This window comes from Eptatretus burgeri, chromosome 3 (assembly GCF_056783735.1).
Source record: "Eptatretus burgeri isolate ZD-2024b chromosome 3, Ebu_testis_v1, whole genome shotgun sequence".
NCBI classification, from domain to species: Eukaryota; Metazoa; Chordata; class Myxini; order Myxiniformes; family Myxinidae; genus Eptatretus; species Eptatretus burgeri.
In genome coordinates this window covers 93,038,582-93,057,244 of record NC_140963.1, presented here as the reverse complement: position 1 = coordinate 93,057,244, position 18,663 = coordinate 93,038,582, and the positions used below count along the sequence as shown (strand labels likewise).

Genomic DNA, 18,663 nt, shown 5'->3' with positions numbered 1-18,663 from the left:
TTTTTTGTTTTTTGAGGTTTTTGTGTCCTTTTTTTGTAGTCATTGGTGATCTTGAGAATCGAGATGGCATGACCGAAAAAGAGGGAATACTGTATATTTATTTTCAAATTTTAAATAAAAAAAGAAAAAAAGCAATATTTGTTTTTTGTTTTTTGAGGTTTTTGTGTCCTTTTTTTGTAGTCATCGGTGATCTCGAGAATCGAGATGGCATGACCGAAAAAGAGGGAATACTGTATGTTTATTTACAATTTTTAAATAAAAAAGAAAAAAAACAATATTTGTTTTTTGTTTTTTGAGGTTTTTGTGTCCTTTTTTTGTAGTCATCGGTAATCTCGAGAATCGAGATGGCATGACCGAAAAAGAGGGAATACTGTATATTTATTTACAATTTTTAAATAAAAAAGAAAAAAAAACAATATTTGTTTTTTGTTTTTTGAGGTTTTTGTGTCCTTTTTTGTAGTCATCGGTGATCTCGAGAATCGAGATGGCATGACCGAAAAAGAGGGAATACTGTATATTTATTTACAATTTTTAAATAAAAAAAGAAAAAAAAGCAATATTTGTTTTTTGTTTTTTGAGGTTTTTGTGTCCTTTTTTTGTAGTCATCGGTGATCTCGAGAATCGAGATGGCATGACCGAAAAAGAGGGAATACTGTATATTTATTTTCAAATTTTAAATAAAAAAAGAAAAAAAGCAATATTTGTTATTTGTTGTTGTTGTTTTTTGAATTTTTTTTGTAGTCATCGGTGAATGCGGTACCGCACCATCATCTGTGAGCAAAACGTGCGATCACTCACGATTAGTTAATATTTATGGTGGCGTTTGATTACCCACTATAAGTTAATATTTATCCGCTATCTTTATTGTACGTTGGGCAATCATAAAAGAGCAGACAGATTGGAAACGTTAAAATGTGGAACTGTGTATTGAATCGAGCGATGCAATAGGCGGCAGTTTCGTTGTGGGTTTTTTTAGCGAATGAAATCGGATGTACGTGAATGCGAATACAACGTCACACTAAAAATATTTTTTTTAATGCGACTTTATTTTAAAATAATAAATGGAGGTTACTTTAAAATTATCATGACTTGACGATTCTTGAGAGTTGAATGAGCCAATCGGCTCAGAACAAGCCAACGCGTCGATATTCCCCACTTTGGCGGAAGGGACAGTAGTAGGAAAGGAAATTAATTGGATGAAAACGAGAGGGTGAAACAAAACACCACTTGGTGTGATTTTCGGGCGGGGGGGGGGTTGTAGTCATGGAGATCTCGGGTTTTCGGAAGGCTTGGCTGCCGGTAGATGAAGATGTCACCGATCGTTCGTAATTCGGCGTGGTGGCTGTGGCGCGGCCTTCCCATTGCTCCTCCGGTTTTATCTCCACACGGCTCTGATAAACCTCTCGAGTAGTTTTATTTTTATTTTATTTTTTTTTGGAGCCTCCACGTCTTTGTTCTCTTTTTCCTTCGGTTTTTATCTTCCTCTTTCTCCCTTTCAAGACACCGCCGCAAAGAAATGACCCTCTCTACCTTCTTCGGTTGTACCTTCATCGCTTTTGGACCTGCCCTCGCCCTTTTCTTGTTTACAGTAGCCAAGGAACCTCTACGGGTCATCATCCTCGTGGCTGGGTGAGCAGTCACTGGTGCTGTCGATGAACGTGATACACGTTGTCCTTTGTTGTGACTTCAGTGTTGTTCGGTTCTTTCCGAACGGTTGTGGGGTGGGAGGGGAGGGCGACCCTCCCCACCCCAAACCCATTGTCTCCGATGCCACTGTGCACCCCCTCCCCAACCCATGTGGTTGCTGAGTTGCCCCGCCCCCAATTGAATGATGCCACGCCTTTCACATCAGTCGTGTTAGCCCCGCCCCCAATTGAATGATGCCACGCCTTTCATCTCAGTCGTGTTGGCCCCGCCCCCAATTTAATGATGCCACGCCTTTCACATCAGTCGTGTTGGCCCCGTCCCCGTTTCAACAGCACGCTCCTCTAATTGAAGACCTGGGTGCAAGAAGTACTTGTCACATTTTTGAAAAAAATGAGCTGGCACCAGTAGTATCTATCATTCCAGGTGTGTGTGTGTGTGTGTGTGTGTGTGTGTGTGTGTGTGTGTGTGTGTGTGTGTGTGTGTGTGTGTGTGTGTGTGTGTGTGTGTGTGTGTCCGCTGTTTCTCGACAACCACTGGTCCAATCTAATTGAAACTTGCCAGGTATATTGCTTGGAACCTGAGTATATGCCTTTTCAAGGTTTCATATTAATCGGACAAGTGGTTCCCAAGTTGTGGCCATTTATTTACCAAACCAATGACGGGACACGTTGCTGCGTAGGTGTGGCCGTTGGGGAAGAGATCCTCAGTTACCAATGACAGGACATATTGCTTGGCGTTTTGCACCCACAGTATCTATCTTCTATCTATCTATCTATCTATAATTCCAGCAATCTTTGTTTGTTTGCCTTTCAATAGGTTTGAAATTAATCAGACAAGTGGTTCCCAAGTTAGAGCGCGTTCCCCATTACGGGTCACAACGTACGGACTTTCGGATAGTGATGACTTCCTGTATTCCAATAATTTCTCGATTTGTTATGCGCATTTATAGATAAACACAATGCCCCAATACAGTCGTCATTTACGAGAGCTAAGGATTGTGTGGTTGTTTGAAAGTTTTTTTTTTTTTGTACGTACGGCCATGCACGTATGGCCACGCGAGAGCGAAGGAATGGCCTGTGTGGTTGTTGTTTCTGGCACGCGGTTTGAAATGTTTTTTTTTTTTTTGCACGTACGGCCACGCATGTACGACCACTCATGTACGGGCATGCACTAGTAATCTATAATGGCCAGAGCATCATTTGATACCAAAAAATTCCGAAAATATGTACTCAAGTCCTGTATATTGGTATATGGTCATTGTTGAATTCACTAAAATGTAGTGCAAGAAATACCCAAGTCCATAATGTTTGAGCAAGAAGTTCCTCAGTCAATGACTGTCCAATCAAAATGCTCGTATGTGTCACGTGACAAGCTATGAAAATGGTGACCATAGAGGCTGGACAGCATGGTGTGAATGAGGATAACCCTGATAACAGGCATGACCGGGGCAAAACACGTAAAATAAACCCTGGAGACTGGGCTATAAAGAGAATGAAGGATGCCAAAGCATCAGGTATGTAGTTTCTATGCATTATATTTTGCTGGTACTGAAAAAGACACTACATTCGTCATCAGCTTTTGAGCCCTCATAAAGGTGGCCATGGTATTTTTATACTCTTAAGAGTTGACTTTGTTGTAATATTTCCGATCTGGTATGATAATGATTTTGATGCGAACTTTCTGAGCAGGAGGACTTTGCTGAATGAGGGACTTGTAATGTGAAAGACGACTGGCACCAAAGTTCGGTTTTCTTTTATTTAGGACATTAATTTCCGATTTAACTGAGTAATTTTGGACTTAACTGGGTAATATTGTAGTTAACTGAGTATTTCTGCATCAAATTAAACCACGAAAGGCAAGGAGACGTAGCAAAAATGACTGTTTGGCAATCAAAAATGAGCAATAAAGGGCTTTGTGTGTTAAAAGTACCCAAGTCCAGCCATTTTGTCGCAAAAGGCAAAATATACTTTTTGTCCAGCCTTGTCCTAAGTCAAGGTATTTAGCCACAAAAAGTACTTAAGTCCAAAACTAATTTTCTCGTTTTCTTCGTAATAAAGGATTATTTTTCCACAAAAAAGGGTTTGTCTGCTCTGTATAGCTCCTGGAACCAGCAACAGGCTCCATAGTATGCCACCTTAAAAAAAAAGTATCTGCAGCATGTTTTGAAAACTTTGATCCTCAATATCTCAAAAGTGTTATTTTGTGACGAAAGTACTTCTTGCACTCAGGTCTTCTTATTCCTGTGGCTGGTTACGTATTTACAATGGCAGGATAGAGAGCGACAGATTGTTTGTGCAGACTCTGTTTGAGCGTCGTATTTCTGCTGTGGAAAGTGTTTTTCCTGCTGCACGTTCAAATGAATCCGTTGCCTCCGTGTGACATGACTTTGTTTTATTTGGCTTTGATGATCACGTAACAGCCCTTGACAATGGGTGAAGAGGCAGAAAAAAACTAAAAATTCCAGGATCAGTTCACTTCACCACCTTCGTGTCTGAATTAATGTTTCCATTGTTCTCTTTTCCTTCGTTGCCATGGCCCTCACGGATATCTGCGTCTTCCAGCGGAGAGTGTACGTAGAAGTGTTTTCTGGATGATGTTGAGATTCTGACATGGCAGCCTGTTTGTTGTGCGTGTGCAGGGCCTTCTTCTGGCTCGTGTCTCTGCTATTCTCATCTCTCGTGTGGTTCATCGCGGTGAAGGCAAGCAACGGGGACAACGACAAACTTCAGCATGGCCTGCTCATCTTCGGGGTCCTTCTGTCGGTGATTTTCCAAGAGACGTTTCGATATGGGTATTACCGGCTTCTCCGGTACGTTCCATTCCACCATGGTGATGCACGATCTGGTGCTGACTGCAATTTTGTATCTCTGTGTGACACTACTTTCGTTGCTGTTTTATTTCATCGATTTTGCTCAAATCTAAGCAATGTCGTGCTGTCCTTCCTCGGTCATTATTTCTGCCGGCCTCGTTGCATTGTAGGACGAAACTGAATTATTAATATCTGTTCCGTCCGAGGGAATGTGTCTGCTGGTTGTCTAATTTCTGGAGGATGCAACTGTTGTGTGCAAAATTTAGCCATTTCGATTGACAGAGGGCAAAAAAGAAATTGACTGATGATTGTGGGGGCATTGGGGCAACAGTTTGATGCAGCAGGCAATGGAATGAAGAGAGAGAGACAGAGACAGAGACAGAGACAGAGACAGAGACAGAGACAGAGAGAGAGAGAGAGAGAGAGAGAGAGAGAGAGAGAGAGAGAGAGAGAGAGAGAGAGAGAGAGAGAGAGAGAGAGAGATATATATATATATATATATATATATATATATATATATATATATATATATAGAAAAAAAAAAAACACGAAATACTGTTACCTCGGGTTAACGAGTGATGAAAGGATCATGGATAAGGATGGGGGAACGACAGGAGATGGTGGTGTGTCACAAGCTTGGAGTCTGGAGCTGATGCAGTTCCCCTTGCATGTTAGGCCTGGAATTTGGAATTTGCTGTGATTGTCAGTGCACTCTCCTTGGTCTGGTCTTCGCAAAAGACACCGTGGCATCTTTAACACTCACCAGCAGCCAATGTTGGCAGAACGTTTTTCCAGCCGAACGTCCATCCGTTTATTTCCTTGTTTTTTTTTGTTTTTGTTTTTTCAACCGAGTACCTTGAAGTATTTACAATTAGAATGCAAGTACGTCTATAAAGTATGTGCAGTACAATTGCAATGTGAGTACATTTATAACCGAACAAACTCCACACAAAACAAATCCTGGCGAGTGAGTGTCTACAATTTTTGATTGCTCCTTCGAGTTGATTTTGAGATTTAGGGCTTCCAGACATTGCTGTGAGAGGAGAAGCATGTACAGAGTTGAGGGACTGGGACGGAATCCAAACTGATGGTCAGAGATCAGACTGAAGGCAGGAAACACTTGACATCAGGAGCAATGGTGGATTGCATGACCGCTTGCAATTTGGAAGCAAGCTCACTGGCATATTGTTGGTAGGGTCTATTTTTCCCTTGTTGTGGACGAGAGTGATGTTTTCTGACTTCCATGCAGAGGGGAGTCTGCCAAATGGGAAGGACTGACTGAATGAGTCAGACAGCTGGGGTGAAGAATGGCAGAGTAGGATTTGAGAACAAAGGCACGGATGCCATCTTGGCCCATTGCAGAAGCGATGTCAAGGCTGGACAGAACTTTCTCTACCTTCTCTGGTGATTGGGTTTGGCGGGGTAAGATGGGGACGGAGCGGAATGGGTTGGGTACACAAAATATGGAGGCAAAGACAGACCAGACATTCTGCCTTGTCTTGAGCAGTGTTTACAGACATGTCATTGGAGGTGAGGGATGGGTTGGAGTGAGAGCAGATACCAGATTTACTTGACAAGACTCCACTATGACTTGGAATAAGGAGTCTGGTTGGAGAGTTCGGCCTTGACATTTGTAAGATGATGTGCTCCGGTTTGCCTGTGGATGGATGGACACATACTTGTTGCAAGCCTTCCGGAATGAACAAAAGCATTTGTGTATCTGGTGAATATGATAATTTTGATTTAAAGCCTGAAAGTTGATATGTCAAATTAAATTGGTGAAATGGTTTGCCATTTTAGGTTAGAAAAGGGGGAGTGGGGGTGGGTTGGGGTGGGGTGTATGTAATAAAGTACAAAAACAGGGATTGTCTTCCCTCCATCAATTGTCACATGCAAAAAATGCATTGTTTTAATGATGTTTGTTTCTGGTGTTTTGCTTGCAGCAAAGCACAAGAGGGTTTGGTTTCATTGAGTGAAGATGGCTGTTCTCCAATTTCCATGAAACAAATGGCATATGGTAAGGTTGCATGAATGTCCACGAAAGTCTTTATTTCTTGCTACTATTTTATGTATCCATGAACGATGTTGCGTTTTATTTTTGTTTTCTTTCCAAGATCGAGGCTCGTGGAGGAGTGAGGTGATTTGAGGGTATGAACTCACAGTGGGGAACAATTGGACACCATAAGCAAGGGAATGAATGAACATAAAAAGAGGAGACAAAGACAGATGGGGATGGGGGGGGGAGTTGAAGGAGTTGTTGTGGGGGACTAGCATGCTGTGTCGGTAAGATGGTTGGGAACCGCAGGATCATTGGGGGTAAAAAAAAATGTTGATGACATGAGATGGCAGTGTACCGTTTGCTTTGATCTCTGGATTTAAGAGTGCAATTGAACCTTCTCTGGAATACATTCTCACAAATGGGGTGGGTAAGGGGTAGGTGGCAGTTCCAACTTCTGAGTATTTTTTTTTTTTGACAAATTTATCTTCACGCTCGTTGTTTGTCATGCTCAACATCTCTGCTTTGTTGTGTTCTATTTGGTGGCATAAATTTAATATCAAAATGTGTTTGATGTGACAAATCTAAATTCTGTAAGTGCGTGATTTTTTTTGTTGTTGTTTTCTTAACATTTAAAAGCCCCTGCGTGCACACCCCAAATACAACAACCATTTTCCACTCAATTCATCCAGAGGTTCAGGAGTGCACAGAAGTCAAACATGCAAATGATGATTCCCACACATTTATGGGCTTCAATGCTTATAACTTGTAATACCCACTCACACCAGGCGACGCTATATGATACACATTTACTGAAAATAAGCTGCATACCCCACCCTACACTCCCCAGTTCTTTGAATTTATTTTCCTGTCTAAATCCTTCCTGAGCACACCCTGTGTACAACCGCCGATTTTCAACTCGTTCTGTTTCAGCGGTTTAGGAGTGCATATAAGCGATACGCTCGTACTTCAAGACCCGTGCACTTCCCAAATTGTATGTCGTATAACTCATTAATTTTGTATGCAGCCCGTGACGACTGGTTACATAATTGCTGGAAGCGTGGCTGTGCTGCTGTTCCAGTCCACACTTTAATTTTTGGTGGGAATTTGGAATTTGACAAGGGTGCCACCCATGGCTCACCTACTCTTTCGGAAGGACACTGGGATTTTTCATGTCTACTAACTAATTGCAATAAATGAAATGGATGAAAATTGGTGTTTTACATTTGTTTTTGTTGAAATACACTTTGTTTCTGCCTTTTAAACATCCTGTTTATTTACGGAGGTGATTTAGTGATTAAAATGGAGGTACAGATTAGAATCGTTATTGCGTAATTGTTAGTGTAAGTGTGGTATGATGACGAAACGTGTCCAGCACATGTTCAGAAAGCTCTCATTGCCCAGTCTACCCCCTACCCCCCTCCCTGCACCCCACTTCGTTTATATCTCCTTTTAAGGCAATTACCCTTGTAACACCCAATGAACGCAGCCCACAGCATTATTCCAGGGTCAGCATGAGGCCACCAAGCGGGCTAGAAACATGCCCCAATGTGGAGATCTGTCCGATTGCATCGGCTAATGAGCACGCCCCATAGCACACTTCGTTGGACCCCGTTGGGACTTTTTATAAAGCGCGAAGGATGAGTGGTGTGTGCCTGCTATCTTGCGTTGTGGTGGTCTTCGGTCTGCGGTTGCTGGGTTTTGTGGTTGCTGTGCACTGGCACAAGGTCTTTGGTTGGAGTTCCAGCGGGTCCTTGGGAGAGTTCGCGAGTCCTGGAGGGAGGGACATGAACTGCTGTGAGACACCACGTGTGCCTCCCTTGGGCTGCATGCCCAAGCGAGTCCAACACCCAGACGGAGTGGAGAGTGAATCGCACCGGACGTCCGATCCATACCATGTGTGTGAGCAGTGCTGCACAGAACAGGTTTCTTCATATTGTCGATATCCTTTCTGTTTTGTGTCCCTAAATGAGTTAGTTCAGGTGTAATTGTTAGGGCCATTGTGGTTTTGTGGTGTGTCGTAATTTTGTCAGCTCAGGTCAGATTAGATCTATGACTTGCTTCAGGTACCATGTAAACCTGCACTAATCTATTCCATGGTCGAGTTGTCGGCGATTAAACCGTCTCTCCCACCAAATCTCTTGGTGAGGAGGGTGTATGATATGGACACCCAGCAGGATGAAGAACAAAACCTGTCAAAGGGTGGAGGAGCTCCTTGTGAGCCAACGGCCATCCATATCTCGTGCCCAACTGTGTCTGCGGACGTCCTCATGCAGTTGTGTTACTTCTTATTCGGAGGTTGGTGGCAGGATCTGCACTCCGACCACCGTAAAACCCTTCACTCCGCAAAACATTCCAGAAGCATAAAAAAAATCTGAAAAGCCACTCCGTGGGAGTACCTCCTGTGCAGCTTCCCTTCGCAGGGCAGCTCACCGGATGATGGGAATGGGGCAAAGCCTTCGGGACCCCAAATCATTGATGATCGGAGGGAAACCACGAGGTAACATTCCCGGGTCAGATTGCGGGAGAGTGTGTCGGGGTGGTGCTGAGGTGTCATTCACCAGACGGTGGTCTCCTTGGGTTAACCTGAGGCAGTCCCTTCAGATGGGTGCCTGGAATGTCCTATCCCGAAGAGAGGATGATCACCTGTCTTTGTTATCATCTGAGCTCAAGTGTTTGGACATTGGTATTGCAGCACTCTCTGAGGTTCGGAGACCGGATTGTGGCGAGATCATGGCGAGTGATTATATCTGCTATTGTTCTAGTCGCCCTGATTGTTGCCATGCCCAAGGAGTTGCTGCAGCTGTGTCCAATAAGCTGACTCCAATGATAATTGAGGTAATACCAGTCAACGAGCATATTATGAGACTTAGGATTCGTCACTCCTTGGGTGTAATTTCCCTGGTCTCTGTATATGCTCCGACTGAGGCGAGTGATCTCACCGTGAAGGACGCATTCCATGCCACGCTCGAGTCTGTGGTTGATCAGTGCTCCAGGCGAGATACACTTCCAGTCTTGGGGATTTCAATGCATCGACTGGAACTGATCGGGATGGTTACGAGGTGTGTGTTGGTCCTCATGGGTCTGGAACTGTGAACCAGAATCGCACTAAGTTACTTGACTTTGCAAGAAGTCACGGACTTAGGGTAGCGGGTTCATGGTTTCAGCGCCCTCAAGTTCATCGCTGGACTTGGTATTCCAATGCTGACGGTGTGGCAAAAGAGATTGGTCCTCGTTGATGACCGCTGGAGGATGATCCAGAACTGCAGGGTCTACCAGAGTGCTCAGTTCCTCAATACTGACCACCGGCTTGTTGTAGCAACTCTTAAGTTGCACCTTAAATCCAAGAGGATGGTATCATCCCAGCCGAGGCTGGATGTTGGCAAGCTTAAGGATGCGAGGGTAGCTGAGGAGTTTGCGAACAGGCTGTGTAGAGATTTGGGGGGGGGGGTCTGGGTGCTTTGGGGGATCCTGAAGAGTTGTGGAGTGCCTTTAAGACCACCGTCCTTGATGTTGCCAGTAGTCTTGGAACTCACCGGAGGGCGAGGAAGAATTTTGTCTTATGGGACACTGCATACCATTGCCCAGAATAGCAGGGCCAGGGTGAATGGCAGAGCTGAGGCGTAAAACTGTACGTGCGCTAAGGGTGGACAAGGAGGCCGATGTGCGAGGAATCTGTGAGGGGGTAGAGCATCACCTGTGGTCAAGTGATTCTCATCTTGCTTGCAGGGGAATTCCCACATTGCGTTCATCCAAGCCCACCCCTCGGTGTGTTGCAGTTAGAGCAGATGGTGGTGGGCTCTTGACAGAGGAGTCCGAAGTGAGGGCCCACTGGGCCTGTTACTTTGAGCGGTTGTACCAGGCTGATCCACCAGCTGTCAAGTTGGATGTCAGAGGTGTTGCAATCACTATTGCTTGACCCTCCAATCAACTGTGTTCCACCTTCGTTTGTGGAAACACAAGCTGCGGTGAACCGGTTGAAATTGGGTTAAGCTCCAGGGATCTTTAGCATCCATGCTGACCTTCTCAAGGCTGGTGGAAGTGCTGTACTCATGTCGTTGCATGCATTTCTGTGCTCTGTCTGTAACACAGGAATCATCCCAATTGACTGGAAAAGGGGCCTTGTTGTCCCTCTCTGGAAAGGGAAGGGTGATCGCCAGGACTGCAACAACTACCGCGGGGTGACGCTGCTCTCAATGCCGGGCAAGGTCTTTGCTCGGATAATTCTTGATATGGTTCGCCACCATCTGCTTGAGCACCAGCGTCCAGAGCAGTCAGGCTTTACACTAAAGATGTCAACGATTACCGTATCCTTGCTCTTCCGGGCCTCACCGAACGCAGACGAGTTTCGGCAGGGGCTGCTCGCAGCCAATGTTGATCTCTGTAAAGCGTTTGATTCAGTGAATCGGGATGTCCTCTGGAGGATTCTTGGTCTTTGTGGGGTGCCACCAAAACTGATCGATCTGATGTCTGAACGATACTCTGGTATTGAGAGTGCTGTGAGATGTGGTGGTACCATCTCTGACTTATTTCCATTTGTTACTGGAGTTCCTCAGGCATCTGTACTGGTCCCCACACCTTTCAGCACTTGTGTGGGATTGATTCTGGGAAGGATGTCGGAGAGATCAAGCTGCGGTGCATCGATTGGGAATGTTAAGATCCCTGACCTTGATTTCGCAGATCATGCAGTTATCTTTGCGGAGAGATTAGATATCCTTTTGGGGTCCCTTGAGGTGTTGAATGAGGAGTCGGAGCCGCTGAGATTACGGGTTTCCTGGGTCAAACCTAAGATCCAGGCTTTCAATGACATCTTGGATACTGCTGTCCTGTTTACTCCTGTGTGTGGTGATGATGTTGAGGTCACGGAGAGATTCACTAACCTTGGCAGTGATATTCACGTCTCTGCTGGCTGTGAGGCAGAGGTCAACACCTGTCTGCGTCGGGCCTGGGGATTCATGGATTTACTGGATCATGGGGTGTGACACTGCCAGTACCTGTGCGGGAGGATGAAAGTCCAAGTCTTCAGATCCTGGTGCTTCCAGTCTTGCTCTACATATTTGAGACTTTGACTCTGACCAGGGATCTGAGACCGAGACTTAATTCCTCTGGTACCAGGTCTCTTGGGAGAATCCTTATCTATCGCTGGTCGGACTTTGTGTCCAACAAGCGGTTGCTGTAAGAGACTCAAATGAGATTTTTTACCTGCATCGTTCGTGAGCATCAGCTGCGGCTGTATAGACATGTGGCTCGTTCTCGTGACGCTGATCCTGCTCACCAGATTCTCTCAGCGAGGGAGCCTTGTGAGTGGAGGAGGCCAATGGTTCAAACATGTGTCTCGTGGTTGCAGCAGGTTGATCAGCATCTCAAGGAGATAGGGATGGGCCAAGCATCTGCCTGGAGGATGGTCAGACGAAGGCCCCTGGAGTACTGGTGGAAAGTGGACGCGGCGACGCGCTGCTCTTGTGCATGCTCCTGTACCTGACCTTTTTTTCTATAAACAGGCAAATTGGGTCTGCGCTTTTGCGCCTCAACCGTAGGTTGCCGACAGGCTTCATTGGGTCATCTCGTCGGAAATTTTGTTGCAGTCATTGCGTTGAGACACCAATTTGCACAAAATTAACCTCATGGACATGGTGATATTCTCATCGCCTACCTGCCGAGTGGATCCATGAGTCAACGAAGTTCGTGACCCAAACAATATTGTTATATTGGAGGGGGTTAGGTAGACTATCCAGTTGGCATGGTCCATGTGTTGGTGTCGGTGAGAACATTTTCCTGTTATGTATGCCGTGAGAGGTGGTATAGTTGACATCGGGAATAGAAAGGAGAGTGTAATTTGTACATGTCCTCTCTGTAAAACCAGCCAAGGTAAGGAGAGGGTGAATTTGGACATGTCGGCATCCTGTGTGTTGGCTATACAAACCTCACTGCGATGGTTGGAGAGGTGCCATGATGCCAGCCTGTCCACGTGACGTCATCACAGCGGAAACTGCATGCTGCATGATTGGCGGTGCCGTACTAGGAGCGAGGGACGCTTGGGTGCTGTATCCATGGCCACGGGGTCGCTAGGTAATAAAAGTGCCGCGCACGGGCTCTGGAGGTCAGTTGGAGCTTAGTGTGGGGAGTCAGTCCTGCCAGTGGCAGTGGAGGTGGGCAGAGAGTATGGGGCTTAAACAGGCTCTCTTCTCGTTGCAATTTTTCGCTGCACTTTAGCATTGGGGTACCCGAGCTCATCTGGTGCCGTGGCAGTGGAGATGACCTATGCTGCCGGCAGTGATGCCTGTTCACACCCCATCTCCTTTAAAAGACCTCCCCTGCCCTCCCTGTTGCGAGTGAGTGTGGTTGTCTGCTTGTGGTGTTCTACTTTTTGTATTTATTTATTCCTTTTTCTTCATCTTTTTTGAATTTATCTGTCGTCCCTGGATTCTCCATCTGTGTTGTCTTGTGGATCTTTTAATAAAACTCCTATTTCTTAAGAATACATGTCGCCTGATTCCAGCCTTATCCTGCGCACGGACCTTTTCAGCGTTTTGGAAATCCCTGGGCGAAACCTAAATTCAGTGAACAAACTCATTTTAAGAGACTGGCAGGATACAGATTCCGTCCGGAGGAATAAACTAAATTTCCTCTTGAACGTGGTTTCATTTGATTCCGCCATTTGCGAAGCACATTGCTTCGGCGAAGTGTGAATGATCCTGTCGACGTGATAGTATTGTATGAATGTTTTGTATATTTTATACCATGTGTGAATAACCTTGTTTTCATGCCATTTTTGTTTTGCATTCTCATGCAATTGATGTAAAAGATGCTTTGTTTTGAACAGTGTTAGCAGTTGTCCTTAACTGGAACAATATCACATTTAGGCGATTTGTAGATTTGAGATTTTTCCTGAAGTCCCACCCATCCCAGCGAACAGATTGAATACTGAAAGCCTGTCCACAATGTCTGATAAAATGTATCACGGTTACTGAAGGAGACTAAAGCCAAGGCCACACTAACCAATTCCTTCCGACGCAACGCAACTCGATGGTCTTTTCGTAGAAATTAGGTTGGTGTGGATGGCCGGTCCTGTAAAATTGTGTTGTGTTGGGACCCTTCGGCCAAATTCAACGTATTCTACTTTGGTTGGTCGTAGTTGGTATTCGTCGGTTGGTGTGTAAGCCCTCATGATGTGATTGGATGAAAGTACTCCCACTGAGCCAATTAGAGACCAGCATTGCCTCACGCTTTCGTCGGTGAAGAATGTGAGGATGAGTTGATTTATCTCTGGCAGTTAAAACCTGATTTGTATATCACCTCTAAAGCTTATGAAAAACATATTTATAAAACGAAAGCCTTCATGCATCAGAGGCTACTGCTCGATCCACTGTTTCTACTTGTTATTCTGTCGCCGCCTCCGCCTCATGAACAAAACCGCAAAAAATTTGCGACGCCTCTTCTGGCGAAATTTTGCCCATGCCATTTTGTTGTTCTTCTGTTATTGTACTTTTGATATGTGCGACTGTACTTTGTCATGTGCCAGAGGGACCAATTTATTGCTCATCCTCTTGGTTTTTGTGGAGGAACCCACGACAGTCATTCTTTGGTGTTGTTTTGTCCTGATGCATTGTAGGCGCTGTAACTTTCCAGAATTTCCTTGGATTATTCCAGGACCAGCAAATTGTCGTGTCTGAAGGAATCATTTGGTGTGGCCCAAACTTTAGGTATGCAGCTGCTGGAATACTGAACTTTATGTCCCAAATTCAATTTTGCTTACCTTCAAAGGAAATGCTTCAAATTCCATTTTCAGCTCTTCTAGGAGAATCAATATCCTGGTGATCCCTCATGTTACTTGTCATTTGCTTTCCACAAGCCCCGGTGGTATCCTTTTAATTCTGGTTATCAGGATGTATTATTTATCAGAAAAGTGTGGTGTCTTCTTTTTTTTATTTTTATTTTTTGTCCTCTGTTTTTTAACTTCCGCCACCAAAGGTGGACAGAGGTTATGTTTTCACCACTGTTTGTCTGTGAGCAGGATATCTCAAAAAGTTATGGATGGGTTCAGACGACACTTGGTGAACAGGTTGGGTGTATGACAAGGACGAATTTGTTCGATTTCGGTGAAGATTCAGCTGTGAGAATTTTTAAAGTGATACTGTTGCGAATTTGGAAACTTACTGCACTCAAACATTCAGTCGTCCCTATAGAACAGTTATATCGGTAAGTCTGTGTTTTCTAGACCGTTTCCTTTCCCTTGTCTAATGGGCAAATAAATGTTTGTGCGCTGTGAGTTACTTTTGATAGTTAGGATTTCCTTTTATTGGAAAACACAACATGCAACGACAGCAACACTTTACTACAGTTCTGCAGCGAACAACGACAACCCTCTGCCCCGGGATTCTCCGCTCGCCGATTGGGGGAGGGGTCGAGCCGCGCCGATTGGGGGAGGGGTCGAGCCGTGCCGGAGCGCATAAAAGGGGAGTCCGTCAAATGGAACAGGAAACTGTCTGGCTGGTCTTGGTCGTCATCGTCGTCTTTGTCCTCCTCGTGATAGAGAGCCTGAGGAGCCGCAGGAGCTGGTCTGGAGCCTGGACAGAAGCTGGTCTTGGTCGTCGTCGTCATCTTTGTCCTCCTCATCACGATCGAGAGCTCGAGCGACGCCAGTCCCCGCAAGAACCGCAAGGGTCACTCGCCGGTGTCCGGGTTCGGCTCGCCTCTCGCCGGACCGAGTCAGCTTGAAGACCACACGAGGTGGACAGATCCAAGACAGACCCTGGTCTTCAGCCCGACTGTCCTCCGGGCTGGAGGTCCGAATAAAAACCATTCGGTCCGATTCTTTGGGTGTGTGTGCGTGTGTATGTCCGTGGGCCCGTCTGCTAAGTAGTGAATTGTATAAGTGCTTTTTGCCTGTATATGCGTGCATTTATTAGTATTCGGTTTAACTCTGCCCTTATGTGCTCCCCTCACCCCCCCCCCCATTGTACAGAAACATCCCGATTGTTCAATGTTTCAGCTCGTTCGTGTTTATTCCTTCATTGACTGACCGTGCTGCGTGTTGGAAAATTAGCCAGGCCGTTGCCGTTGTAATGGGGTATTTGGGACCGATGGATCTTGGCAATCAAACCGCTCGGATCGCACACGGAACGGGTATGCTAAGCGGCTCTTTCCTTACGGGAGCCGTCGAGGGTGAATTTCCCCGGTAGGTTGGACCACGTGGGTATTTAGATAAATTGAAATTTGGTAATCGACCCTACCCCACATGGTCTGTCTATTGGCGACCTTCGGTCCAAAAAGGGACCCGTACTTTTCCGGAGTTTCCCGAAGAAGTACGATCTGAATTCTGGGCGATCGGTCGAGCCGACTCTACTGCTCCATCTAGCGGTCGTGCTCGTGGCCGACGCGTGGCCACGCAACAATACTTCACCATTGAGAGATGGGGCCAAATTGTATATAATAGCATGATATTTCAAAAAGTTGTGGGCGTGTTATGACAAACTTGGTGGATGAGTTGGCAAGGTGACAAGAACAAGCCAATTATATTTTGTTTCTGGTCCAGATCCAGATCCGGCCTATCAGTGTGATACAAAACTTCAACTGTTGAGCCTCACAGAGGCATGTGCTCTACTGTTTTTTTTGGTCTCTACTGTGCCGTTCTGTTTTTTTTTATGCCTTCGCAGCCAAAGACGGAGACATTGTTTTCGGGTTGTTTGTTCAGTTGTCCTTCCATGTGTCCGTCCGTCTGTCCATTATCAGGTTTTGGTCATGATAACTGATGAACCACTGAAGGCATTGCAACCAAACTTGGCACAAGTATGGACTGTCATACCAAGATTAACTGATTAGATTTTGCATTCAAATGGTAAATGGTGTAAGATCATGTGCCTTTTAATTGAAAATCTTTCTCATGGCAATAACTTGTGAACTACTGAAGAGATTTCAAACAAACCTGGCACAAGTATATATTGTAATACAAAGAAGAACTGATTATAGTTTCGGTTCAAAAGGTCAAAGGGCATGTGATATTTAATTGAAAATAATTTTGGGACCGTAATAACCTGTGACTCACTAAAGGGATTTCAACCAAACTTGCCACAAGTATGGACAGTAATACAAGTATGATCTGATTCAATTTTGAGTTCAACAGATAACAGGTCAAAGGTCATGCACCCTTTGAAAAACCTTTTGCAGACCATAACTGAAGTTAGAAGCTCCTGTTGTTATCGCTCTTCTGTCTTTTTCTCTGTCTCTGTCTCTATTTAACTGAAATTGAACACAAGTGGGTTGACATCTAACTTGGGTGGAGGCATATCCATTGATGCATTTGTGTCAAATTCTATTTTTTAGTTTTAATGCAGGCACATCACCTTGCACATGTATTTGATTGGTAGTTTTGCAGCAATTAAGCTTTATCATTTGTCTAAAGCTACAATCTTTGTTGTTATTCTTCAATTGCAACTTGCTGTTGACTTGGAATGTTCATCTCAAATACCATTTAAATAACAAATATCGACATGTACAATGTTCAACTTTCAGGATGATCCAAATATTTGATAAAGTTTGTGCTGAAGAACCTTGCTCTTGCATTTTACATTGTGTTCACAGTGGCGGGCCTGGGATTTGGTATAATGAGTGGAGCATTTTCTGTGGTCAACATCCTGGCAGAGTCGATAGGACCTGGGACTATTGGGATTCATGGCGATTCGCCATACTTCTTTCTGACATCAGGTAAAATGTCATAAAATTTGTATAATGTCTCCTCCCCAGTTTTGCTTGAATGAAGTAAATTGATGAAATAATTTTAACTGTGGAAGAAAACTCACTCAAGGTTCTTTTAACAATTTAGTATAACAGAGTTGAATCATTTAAGCATACTTTTATGGAGAAAGGAATATGCCATAATAGCGCTATGCCTCTCTGATTAAGTGCCCCAGCTCAAGTTCTTTTATACTCAAGCAAGGATAAGTGGAGGACAGAGAGTGAGATGGTTGAACAAACCAGATAAGGTAAAAAAAAACAGTTGTGGTCAGTCTCTTGGTTCAGGAGGAGTAGCTTTCTCAAGACCTCAAGTCAGATAAGATTTGGGTGAAACAAAGTTCAACCAATGGGAAAAGAAAAGAGTGAAACAAAGTTCAAACGGTGATAAAGTACCAGGTGGTCCAGGCAGATAAAGTCTTGAGTCAAGCAAAGTTCAACCAATGAGAAGAAAGCACAAACAATTACTCAAGGTCCAAGGAAGATAAAGGTTGGGTGAAGTACAGTTCAAACAGTAACAAAGTGCAAACAGCTGTGCAAGTCATCTTCTTGCGTATGCAGCTTGGTTGCTGGGTAACTATCATTTTGTTGAGGCGCGACTATCTTGCGGATACTATGCTCCCTATACCAGAACACTGGTACTCATTTCGCCGACGTCGGAAGGATGACAGGCTGAGTCAACCACACCTGGTATTAATTCAGTGGCCAATGGGGCTCAAACTCAGGACCCAAGCCAGCCACCCTAACCATGAGGCCAACACCAGGGATGGCTGTGCAGATTAAAGGATGTGAACGACCACCTCTACATGTTCCCAGCACAGAAAAGCGTATGCAAAACATTGCCCGCATTCCAACTGGCACCAATAATGAGAACCAGCTGCTCCAATACCTTTTCACACAAACAGCCTTATATTCTTTAAGTTGCGAGTTGAATCAGAATATGGAAAAGTTGCATTAATCATGTAGTAATTGGTGTATTTAAGTTTCCAATGGAACTCATTCATCGTTGCAGGTAATTACATAGGTTTAGTCAATTTAACTGATGCATTGCAAATCATTATTACATAAAGCCAACACAGCATATGCTTTATAGAGTGCAAATGTAATATTGGATGACTATCCATGTGTAAGGGGTGCCTTAAGTATATGAATACAAAATATATTTAATATGCTTTTTTACTTCAGCATAACCCATGAGATTTTACCCCCCAACCATGATGATGTTGGAATAGATTTTATTCCTTTTCTCTGTAGTTTCCAGCCAGTCGTATATTCTTGCTGCTTTCCTTGGGTGTATGTATATATGTATATGTAGATGTATATATGTTGAGATCCAGGTGAGGTCCACAATGATTAAGATCAAGCTTTGTTCCCACCGATCTTGGTAGAGAAAGTTTTATTACACATCAGACATATGCATATGGAGACAACAGGCTTTGAATACAATAGTCCACCCAGCCTAATCCTCTGGTGAGCTGTC

General features: G+C 44.5%; 1 protein-coding gene across 1 annotated transcript in view; it reads left to right on the top strand.

The window, feature by feature from the left end:
* The first annotated feature begins 1,155 nt into the window (after positions 1-1,155).
* LOC147030452 (gamma-secretase subunit Aph-1b-like) overlaps positions 1,156-18,663 on the top strand; it is a 46,985-nt gene continuing 29,477 nt past the window's right edge. Inside the window, exons 1-4 of the mRNA XM_085874505.1 lie at positions 1,156-1,629; positions 4,286-4,456; positions 6,400-6,473; positions 17,034-17,156. Coding sequence (XP_085730631.1) covers positions 1,517-1,629; positions 4,286-4,456; positions 6,400-6,473; positions 17,034-17,156 — 481 coding nt within the window. The 5' untranslated portion in view covers positions 1,156-1,516. The remainder of the gene's footprint in view (positions 1,630-4,285; positions 4,457-6,399; positions 6,474-17,033; positions 17,157-18,663) is intronic.